At 46.1% G+C, this 11677-nt stretch overlaps 1 protein-coding gene across 1 annotated transcript; it reads left to right on the forward strand.

Moving 5' to 3' along the window:
* The first annotated feature begins 330 nt into the window (after window positions 1-330).
* On the forward strand, window positions 331-11677 carry PPP1R14B (protein phosphatase 1 regulatory inhibitor subunit 14B). The gene is made up of 5 exons (XM_083163999.1): window positions 331-740; window positions 964-1188; window positions 10319-10402; window positions 10496-10528; window positions 11375-11677. The coding sequence occupies exons 2-5, from the start codon at window positions 985-987 to the stop codon at window positions 11441-11443; spliced, it is 390 nt and encodes a 129-aa protein (XP_083020125.1). The 5' UTR covers window positions 331-740; window positions 964-984; the 3' UTR covers window positions 11444-11677.

The raw sequence follows: 11677 nt of genomic DNA on the forward strand, positions 1-11677 counted from the left end.
TACTATAAAGAGATTCTACTACTACTGCCAATCATGAAACACAGGTGGAAAATGCAGTCAGAAGTCAAAACACAGTTTTGACAGCTAATCAATAATTGAATCAATACAGATCCGGACCCCTGCATCAGGCTAACAAAGGAGGCACCGGGCAGGGAGGGAGAAAGGAGGCACCGGGCACGGAGAAAGGGGCACCGGGTAGGGAGAGAGGAGGAAGATGGGAGGTTGGTGTCCAGGAACTGGGCAATGAGGTATAGGCAGCGAACGGAAGAGACAGACGAGCAGAGACACGCCGGCAGGGGCCGGGGAGAGAGATCCTTTGTTAGAGGGAAGTGAGTGCACTGACAGCGGGCAGGGGGCAAGAGACGGAGAACAGGCAGCAGGTCGCAGGAGGAGACAGCTGCAGTGAGGCGGCATGACCCCAGGAATACACGGGACAGCTGCACCACAGGACACCCGGAGACTGAGAGACAGCCCAGAAGGGGGAGCGTCTCTTTAAGAGGCAGGGAAAGGGAGGAACTAGGAGAGACGGACAGAAACAAAGGATATAGAGACAGGCAGGAAGAGAAAGAGACGGCAGCTGCCCGGAGAGAATATTCCACGTGGGGGAAAGAGAGAGACAGGGCGGCTGCAGAGAAAGCTATGGAAGAGACAGATGCCTGATCATTAGAGCGTGTCACTGCGAGAGAGCCCGGGCGAGAGAGAGAGAGTGCCACTGAGCTGACACCCGAACAGGACTTCTAGTAAGGAGAAGTATAGCTATTGCAGGGCAGTCTCACTGACCCCGGCACCCACGTGTCTGTCCCCTAATTACTGCCAACGGTCTCTTTTTATCAGCGACTGTCACTTAATCCTTCACAAAAGACGGTGCTTTAAAAAAAAATATGTAAAAAAGATTGCCTGCCTGTCTCTTTGTTCCTCCAGCTGTCACTTGACCTCTCTCTCTCTGTCTCTCTCTTGCCCTAGCTGTCTCTCTGTAACTGCCCCATGGCAGCACTCAGTAGCCCCGGCTCCAGCCCCCACCCCACCTCCCCGCGTGTCTACTTCCAGTCCCCGGGGGAGACAGCCGAGGAGCCGGAGAGACGACACCCGGGCAAAGTGACAGTCAAGTATGACCGCAAGGAGCTGAGGAAGAGGCTGCGGCTGGAGGAGTGGATCCTGGATCAGCTGGTGGGGTTATATGACTGCCAGGTGAGGGCAATACCGTGTCTGTGTCCCCCTCCCCTGCCGGGCACAATGCACACACCATTAGTGGCATCATTATCAGGATAATCCTGACTGTGTGGGGAATGGGATTACAGCTGACAGTCTTCTCTGCCAGCAGAGTGGCTGAGCTGGGTGGGCACCGGGCAGAATTAATACAATTACTATCCCTGTGGCCTGATGCCTAATTTATTCACTGTAAGGATAGGGAAGGCGCTGAGTGCCCCGAGAGCAGATCATCCTGCAGGGTGGCAGTGCAGGGCGTGTGAGCTGGCAGCATCTGCTGGTGCCACACTGAGTCCCAGGGACAGCTGGGGGCACCTGTCATGGACATATCACATAGGAGAATAGGAAGGGGTGGGGCAGGGGTGGCTGCAAAAAGTTACTGTTTATATGAAAATAGAAACAGTTCAATGGCTAAAGCAATTAAATATATTATAATTATAACCCTATCATAAGGAATAGCATTTGAAAATGTTTTCTAGTCCTTTTTATGTCTGTTCTATTGCGTTCATTTAATGTATGCTATGTTAATTTTAACAAATATTAATATAACTACGTAGTAATTTCATTCTGGAAAAAAATATTAGTGAAAATGCTCTCATTAGGCGACAATAGAAGCATGGTTTTACATTTAGAACTTAAGTAGTTTACAGTGTGGTTGTTCCATGGTCTGGTGGCTAACTTAAGGTATATTATTTACCATAGATGTGCACAGAGCTGTCACATTATAAAGCTCCTATGAGACTTTCTTGTTCTAGTTGTGTAGAAATGTTTCCACCACTAGTGTTCACGTGCATCCGTCTTATTATGTCTGTGTAATGGCTGCTCTCCCTGCTTATATTAATATACTGTTTCTGGTTACAGTATTACTTTAGGCAATTCAGAAAAGAAAGTTGCCCCTACATACTGCTGGACATTTATTTATACTACTCACTTTTAAAACTAGTAAGTAAACATCCAAGCAAATAGGAATTGTAACCAAGCAGGAGACAAGCTCAGACAGGAAATGACACACCACAGAACTCATGAGTGGCCTGTTCCTCTGCAATTAATGTGTCCTAAATCTTTGCTCTACCCTCTAAACACTGCCACGGATAACCACAGGTTCCAGTTTCCAGCTCCATAACTTACATTCCTTTTTACTTGCCTATGTTGTTCCTGTATGATAAGTTGTCCATCTTTTGCCATTCATTTTGTTACAACATCCTTCCCCAAAACACTAGCACTCCAGGCATTGGTTATGAGCTATGGCATACCTCCCGACATGACCCTCTCCAGGAGGGGGGATACGGTCATATTGTCTACAGCAGGGGTAGCCAACTCCAGTCCTCGAGAGCTACCAACAGTTCATGTTTTCCAGGTCTCCTCACAGAATCACAAGTGAAGTAATTAGCTCCACCTGTGGATCTTTTAAAATGTGTCAGTCAGTAACGAGTGTACCTGCGAGGTGAGCTGGAAAATGTGAACTGTTGGTAGGTCTCGAGGACTGGAGTTGGCTACCCCTGGTCTACAGCGTCTAGGTCCACAGGTCGACATGGGCAAGGGCGACGGTCAAAAGGTCGACATGGGTTTGTTCACTGTTTATTGAGCCGACATATGCCAACAGGCGCTATTTCATGCCCTACAGTCCACTAGGGTGTGGTGGGAGAATAAAATAGTGTGCAGAGGATAGCGAGGCACCGTGCCTGAAGCATTACAAGTGCAGTAAACGATGCGAGGGGATTTGGTGCACTTTAAAATGTGTCCATGTTGACATTCGGGTAAAAAAAACAGTGAAAAACCCCATTTTGATCTTTTGACTGTCAACTTGATGACCCATGTTGACCTAGACCCATGTTGACCTTGCTGAATGTCGACCTAGTTGCTGTAGACAATATGATCCACACCCCAGGAGGACAGTATGCTTTGTTCCTGGACTTCCCTTTTTAATTTATGATTGCCTTCACCTGTGTGGATACACCTTTGTTATCCATTAACCATGGCAATCATATATTCAGTGGGACATCTAGAAACAGAGCATCGTGTCCCTCCTGTTGAGTCCTGTTGGGAGGTATGCTGTGGTTAGTTGGTGGAGCTAAGTTTAAGCACAATAGGTCACTGTGTGTGTGTGTATAGTGCACACATGGGGTGGTATTAAATTACTATATTGCACCCAATCTCCCATCTAAAATGATGGGAGATCGTAGCCTATATTCTATTGACCTATTTTTCTAAAAAAAATTTGCCCATATCATGCTCATTATGGTCAGGTTTACGAGTCCAATCTTGACTGGTCATGCGACAGATTGGATGCACATGATTGCATAATGCGCGGTCCCGCGGGCCGAGAAGATGGGCGTCAGATCAGACGTGCTACACGTCTGCTCCGTTGGCTCTCGTTACAGTCGGAAGCAGATCCTATGTGCTTTTTAAGTGCATACAATCGCTCGTTCGACTGCTCCATGACCTGCATACGATCAAGTTGTATGCAGGTCACCCTGATGTATGGCTAGCTTAACGCCATCACTATGAAATTCCTCATATGTGATGTATCTGCATTGAAAGCCTGCTGCTGACCTTTCTGTACCAGTCAGAGCCAGGTGAATATATATATATATATATATATATTCTCACATTTACGTATATGACTAGGTAATGTTTGTTTGCCACCATGTAGTGCATTTGGGTGTTTATTTATAACTTCACGGAACAGCACTTTTTTTTTAAATGTGTGACTGCTCAAACAACCGTTACACGCCATGTGATTTAACACTCTCGGAATATTCATGTCATCCACTTCACATTGAGCCTCTGCGTTGTGTACAGCAAAACGCCTTCTAATACTTAAATTGGGAATAAACTTCTAAAAATATTAAACTTCTAAAAATATTTTTATCTATTGCAGAGGTTTAAACTTACTGTATTGTATAGCTGCTGTTAATCAGCACATAAATCCCATGTATCTTAATGCACATTGCCATATTTATTCATGGTATCAGCAGTACCTTTTTTGTTTTAATGGGGTTTCTGCACATAGGTGCATTGTCCTGTGCTGCTCTCATTTGGGGCCAGATGTATCAAGCTTTAAAAAATGATAACGTGGGGAGTGATAAACAACCAGCCAATCAACTCTTAAAGGTCCGTTTTCAAACCCAGCCTGTAACGTGGCTGTAAGGAGCTGATTGGCTGGCTGTTTATCACTCTCCATTTTATCACTTTTTGAACTAGAACATTGGTGAGGAGGAAAATTTTCAGGCTGGGGCTATATTGTTGTTTGTATGTAGTGTGCTGTTGTTCTCCCATAGGAATCTGGTATACTGTAGCACCATCAATATGCTTACCTGCATGATATCATGGCTGTGGAGCATAGACCTTAACTCAGACATGATTGTACTGGTGCTCATTTTTGGAGCCCTGCAATTCTTGGAGCCCAGATAGCCACCACCCCACCAGATTGAACTGAAAACTATGAAAGGCTTAAAAATACCGCACTCTTGCGATTAGCTACAAATCCATTAACCATGAAATGATTTGCCAGTGTGTACAGCCCAGGACTTACTCGGCGGCTGCAATAGGAACAGGCTGATCTTGGCCGGAGCTGACCTCACACACCTGCGTTTTCCCTGATGCTCTGAGAAAACGTCTGGTTACCAACCACAAACGCCGGATTTCTGTCAATCACCTTGCGTATGGCCAGCGATCAAAAAAGTAGCAACATTTTTCACAGGGCCTTGCCTACGTAGGTTATGGTATTTTAGATCTACAATGTTTAGGTCTACAGTCATGTGGTCAGTCAAAAGGTCGACATGAGTTTTTCACATTTTTTCAGTGTCGACATAGGTATACATAGACACCGTCTAAGTGTATCGCGTCCCTTGGCACACTGTTATATACTCCCTCCATGCCGTAGTTGATGGTATGAAATACTGTCTGTCTGTCTGCTCAAAATGTTGTAATAAAAATGCATGTCGACCTTTTCCCTGTCGACCAACAGTGGTCAACCTTATGACTGTCGACCTAGAGTCAATCTGTCATGAAGTCCTGATACCGCACATGCGTACTACTGACCGTACGCATGCGCAAGTCTATCAATAATCGCCTGGGCCGCTCATTTGCGATTTGTGTGATCCGGTCTGAATGAGGCCCATGGTGTACATGAGGTCCTCTTTACTTATGAGAACGTCAGAGCATCGATTGTATACACAGACAAGTACGTCAGAGCATCGATTGTATACACAGACAAGTAAGGGATGGAGTGTGAGCAGTTAGAGCCACTTGCAGCCAAACAGATGACTACTGTATGTGATGGCAGAGATTCTTGCAGTCCTGTGTGTTCATATGTAAGCAAGATTAAAAAGCCCAACATGTAACAAGTTCAAACATCTAAGTATTCGCAGTACAGAGCAGTGATGTACATTACCTGTCAGACTGGTGGCCGCTGCGTGTCATACATTCAGTGTCATCTTCAGTTCCTGCTCAACTGTGAGTCATCCGATCTGAGCAGCAGGGACCGTCACCTTGCAGCTAATCAGGCCATTGTAATGTTCACGGCAGTTCAGATTATTTCATGATGCGACATTGCAGAACAGCCGTGACCTGTCTACTTATGTAATGTAGTATAGGTGGTGTCACCGCCATCCTTGCATACTTCATAGTGAGAACAGAGATGCAGCATCTTTGCGGCCTGGTTCTTTGTGACAGGGAAGCACTCACTTCATACCATCTCTACAGGAGCCATCGCTCTCTTGTGGATCTTTTGTTGCTGAAAGTGCAGCATGTAAGCTCTTCTGTGTGACACAACACTAAAGTTGGACTCACACTTGTCCGATTTGGCCTCTTTGCACCCGAGTCTGACGGATTGGGCTGAGAAATTGGATGGAAAGTGGGAAATTGGATAGGTTTGACCTCTGATCTGGTCCTGTGTGCATCGGATCGGAGTTGCAGATCAGACCTGTTTGCACATCTGACTCTGAGATATATTCCTCAAAAGGATACGATACGATTCATTCCTGGGCAGCTCAAGGGGGATCGGCTGTGACTTCTCCTCCTTTGGAGAAGTTGCCGTAATGAATGGACTGGTATCCTGACGTGCGCAGGGGTCCTGAGGCAGTGTCCTGACGTGCGCAGGTGCGCTGGACAAATGAGAAGACTTACTAACCGCTAAACAAGGGAGGAAGGGTGGCCCCCAACAGACATCAGACTCCTTATACACCAACAAGGCTGTGGTGTCAGATGTACCTTTGTGTAAAACTATTGCTATAAATCACTGACCACACACTACGGTGTCAGTCATATGTACACGCCAAGGAATTATTATTTTTTTCCCAGCAAAACTTCTCATACAACAAAGACATAAGCTCCATCATTATTATTGTATCAGTAAACAACAAGGGTTCACGAATACCCCTGGTCAGACCCTGGTCTTTGAACACGGCAGTTTCCAGAGTCGGCCCCAGCTTCATACCCCATACACAGCACTTGGACCTGGGTCTGCACCCTTTACACTGAACCTGGGTCAGCCCTGCTTTTCCTTGTGGGTGTTATTATTGGATGTCCCCTGTGCTCCCCCCCAGTGTCACTGAGGCACACACAACACTGGCACACGGACTGCCAGGCAGTGCTCAGAGCCTGTGTGCTGACTATAGCGGTGTGTCCGCTCTCTGTGACTGCCAGAAAGCTCTTCCGGCATCAGCAGAGCTTCCTACTACATGGATGTTGCAACTTCTGTTGGGACCATTTATACCGGCCTCTACCCAGGTCCTGGCCATGTTCCACCCTGGTCAGGACCTGGGTAGGAGCCCCATGTAAATTTTAAAAGGGATATCACACCGTGGAGCCATCCATGTTTTAGGCTGCAGTAATATAAGTACATCACCAATACTAGGACTCATGATTATTAATCCGTGACGTGCGAAGTTCCTAATGACTGGAACTCTTGCTGAGTGGAAGCTACCCACTTTAAGCAGATAAGTTACATCTAGTCTCCTCACATATCACCTGTTGCATATACATGTGTTTTAAAAGCCGATATTTTGTTTTGCATTTACCTGTTCCTGAGTCTGTATGTGGTTGTCATCTAATCTGCAGATTATGCATTCAAATTAGTGTTATCTGTTATACTGGCAGGAACATGCTCATTGTGCATCTCAGAAACTTGGACATTGGCCCATATTCATTGCGGCCCACGAGGGGGTTAAACGGCGGGGATTGTCGAAAACAAGCGACCCTTGCCGTTTAACCCCCTCGCCAGCCACTCACCCTATTCTATGTTCTGGGGGAATCCTCCCCCAAACAGCGAAGCTTGCGGCTAATGCAGGGAGCCCACTGCATTTAGCCGTGAGCCTATCTGTTTTAGCGTCTGCACATGCAGTTTCCACGTCACTGCAAAAACCTAGTGGTGGGGAAACATCGAGTGCAGGGGTTCTGTTGAATACTGGCCCTGCGAGCTGTGACAGCGAGCAGTCAGCACTGCTCACTGTCACAGCTCGCAAATTTCATTCAATATACCCCATTATCTTTGCTGAGGTCTGAAAGAATTTTGCTTGGTCACCATTGGGGACCGTACCACTTATGCCATAAATAGATGGCGTAAGCAGCACGATGTCAACAGCTAAGATAACTGCTGTTTTGTTAACTACAATATGGAGGACATTCAACAAAAGGGGTTATGTCTTATTGATATATGGAGCCTATTGACTTTGCAAGATCACAGAGGATTAGTTTCACATCATTACCTTTTCCCTAGTAGCTACACAAAACCTCAATCAGGCTGTCATGGCTTAGTTCACTCCTCTTTGGGCCTGATTCTGGTTCATTCGCTCCCCCGTGCCTGATTCTAGTTCACTCACTCCCCCGCGTGTTCACACGAGAGGGGGGGGCAATGTTACTTTGCCATCCCATATGCAGCCACCAGTGCGGATGGGGGGCTTGGGGCGGCGGTGAGGGGACTCACGCATAAGAATGGCCAGCGTTTCATGGGTGTTCCCATGGAAATTAGTGACATGGATGTCGGAAGCGGGCAGCTGACCTCACCGGATGTCAGCTGGACACCCTGTTCCCATACAGGGAATACGCCATAGATTGTCTTGGTTTTGCATGTACGTTCCAAATCATTCGATGGTCGCGGGGAATTCGGCAAGCGAGAGGGGGGGCGGGTGGCTGTACAGGCGGTGTTAAATTCACACACAGTGCTGCGAAATTCGCAGCACTGCATGTGGACTAGAATAAGGTCTTTTGTTACTTAAGTCTTAATACCCCTAATTAGGCTCCGAGTGCTGGATTCCACTTTTAGATGCAGAGGGCTTTTGGCGCTCCTGTCCTAATATTATTTATATAGCGCACTTTTCCCAAATGGTTAGTACATCCCGTTGCTGTAATCATATAGTGCAAAGCATAGTAGTAGCTAGGGGTGTGGATCATATTGTCGACCCATCCACTATGGTGTGGTGGGAGAATTAAATAGTGAGGCGAGAGCAGCGGTACACGTAGACTGTATCCATGTCCATTGTGTCAACATTCGGGATGAAAAACTCATGTCAACCTATTGACTGTCGAGCTTCCAATTGTCTATCTAATGCCTGTGTTGACCTGCCAACCCTGTCGACCTAAGGCATGCTGGCCTTCAGTGGTCAACCCAATGACCCGTCCCTGGCCAGTACTATGCCATGTTCTTGCTGTAGTTTGTGCAACCTGCATATTCTATGAAAAAAGGGACCACTAATCTTGGAGAAGATTCCAATCTATAGATGGACCATGGTTAATAGAATACACTGCATGGTACAATGATCTCTAAGAATGAATAATCTCACATCATTTGTAAGATAAACTTGTTACTGTGGCATCAAGACCGCGGGGGAGCGGGTACTAATGGCCCCTCTCATCCTCCTCTTTTGTGATCTAGCTGGCAGCTGCAGGATCTCTCTATCCCAGCACATGCTGAGGTGGGTGTAGGGGGGGGGGGGGGGGGTACAATCTCAATGATCGTGCTCCCCAAGCACGATCATTTCCTAAGCCTGTCCTTACTTTAACCATGTGAGGTTTTTTTGTTTTTAACTCAAAGGAAAAGTGTTCTAGGCATTTGTTTCTGGTTTCTTGTGCTTGGATCCTATTGGAGTAAATAGGGGGTTGGGGAACATTACAGATACATGTGTATTTAAATTCCATAATAAGAGCCTCTAGGTGACAATAGTACTTGCATTCATCTACTGTAGGGCCCGATTCTGGTTGGCTCGATAACCAAGCGCCAGAGAGGCAGCGCCACCGAATACTCGTCCCTCCAAACCATGCGAGGGGATGTGTAATGAAGACCCATCCCCTCGCATGCTGCTGCAGGAGGAATCATTTGATGGTCTCAACTGACTCTTATTTGCGGCCGTTCACAATTTGTGCAAACCCTGACCATCAGGGCAGGGGCCAAATTTGGATCACTCTGTGATCCAGAATCGACCCCCTGGTCCAGCAGTGGCTAAACCGGTCCCCAAGATCTACCAACAGTTCATGTAATTATGTAGGAATGACTACAGCTGTGCACCAGCCAGGTGATCTGGGTCATGTGACAGTTAGTAATGACTGCAGCTGTGCACCAGCCAGGTGATATGGAAAACGTTGGTAGATCAAGAGGACCAGTTTGGCCACCCGGTATAGTGCTAGAATTGTGCCGCACCCTGATCAGTACTGGACCCCTGGTCTTTTCTACGGATGTCCAGTCATGTGCGGCCACCTGACATTACCAAACTGTACTCCATAGCTCTCAGGAGTAAAAACCAATGCACCTGTCCCAGTGGGATAGTAAGGAACGGGTGGAGGGCCCCAGGGTGCTATAGATGGCAATGGATTGTTCTAAATTGGGAGGCCTTCCTTTGGGGAACACTTTTTTTTGCATAGTATGGTCTTTTTCTGTCCTGACAATCCTCATTACCCAATGAAAGTCCTTCCTACATTTAATCATTTTTATATCCCTGTTTTACAAGTAACCTAGATGCAGCTGATATGCACATCTCAGCAGGGGTGTATGGTGTGCCCTGATAAGACTATTGTAGTCCTGCAGAAAAGGCTGCATTGTCTCTTGAAGTGGAGAAACCTTGAATGTCTGTGACTATAGCTGATTTTCATTTATCCATTATATCTGTCTGTGCAGGAAGAAGAGATCCCCGAGCTGGAAATCGATGTGGATGAGTTATTAGACATGGAGACTGATCAGCAGAGAGGAGAGAGAATGAAAGTGAGTATGGAAGTAGTATTTATGATAGTTCCTAGTTATCATTCGAGTGCTCAGTCTGACATCCTTGTAACGCCCATCCCTTCTATTTTACAGGAACTTCTTAATGACTGTTACAAACCAACAGAGGTGAGTGTCCTTCCTTTTTTTAGTATTCATATTGATTTGATAAGTTGCCGATGTTATGTAGCCCATACACTTATGAGATATTGCATACAATCATTCAATTTCGGCCACATCTGTTCAATAAATCAAACTATTGTATGCACATTTTGTGTACCATGCGATGCGTGGTGCCTGCCTGTCAAATATTGCATCAATAGATAGTATGTTCTGCACATAATGTCTATAGAATTGCAGGAGCGATCGTATGTGGTTTTTAACCACATGCGATCACTCAGATGAAATCGGTGAGGGAGCGCTGGCGGGATCTGAGTAGCGTAGCGCTGTGAAGGAGTGCTAACAGGCGGCAGAGGTCAGTGGCAGAATTTTGAAATAAAAAAAAAAAAAAGTTTAAAACACTGGGCGGCCCTCTGGCTAAGAGAGCTCTCTCAACCAATCAGCGGCCACCTGAATGTAAGGCCTGACAGGTCCCCCCAATGTTTTAAACCATTTTATTTATTTTTTCAAACTCTGCTGCCGCCACTGACCCCTGCCACCCGACAGCGCTCTTACACAGCGATACGTTACTCTGCCGCCCATCCTCGGCCAGCACCGATGTGGCATCACAGATGGCTCTTGACATTGGGTGCTGAAAGATGGCACCATAAGATTCGATGTGACAATGCATTGCGATGTCCCATCGCATAAGTGTTTGGGCAGCATAACAGATGACTGTATATTAGAGAATGATGGCAGAATACTGACTAATAAAATATTCGTCTTCATTTATTTATACAAAATTAGAAGAGATTTAAACAGAATGTATAGTGAGTAACAAAAACCAACTCTTAATTGTAATTCTTACCTGAACAGGCCTTTATAGCTGGTTTACTTGAGAAGATTCAGGGAATGCAGAAGCTGAGTACCCCCCAGAAAAAGTGATTGACTTGAAAGAGGGAGATAGAAGACAGCGCCTCCACATCATCCTGGTAGAAGTGCAGTATTGCAGGATGTCCGGGTCACTGGCACCCCCTGTGCAGATGGAATTTCAGTGGGTGCTAGCAGTCCGTGAGATGTAATGCAGGGGAACCTTTTTTTTGGTTTTGTTTTTTTATATGATGTTTTTGTAGAAATCTTTTATTAATTAAATAAAAATGTAATTAAGTGTTATGTGAA

Source organism: Crinia signifera, chromosome 11, assembly GCF_055691185.1.
Source record: "Crinia signifera chromosome 11, ASM5569118v1, whole genome shotgun sequence".
Lineage (NCBI taxonomy): Eukaryota > Metazoa > Chordata > Amphibia > Anura > Myobatrachidae > Crinia > Crinia signifera.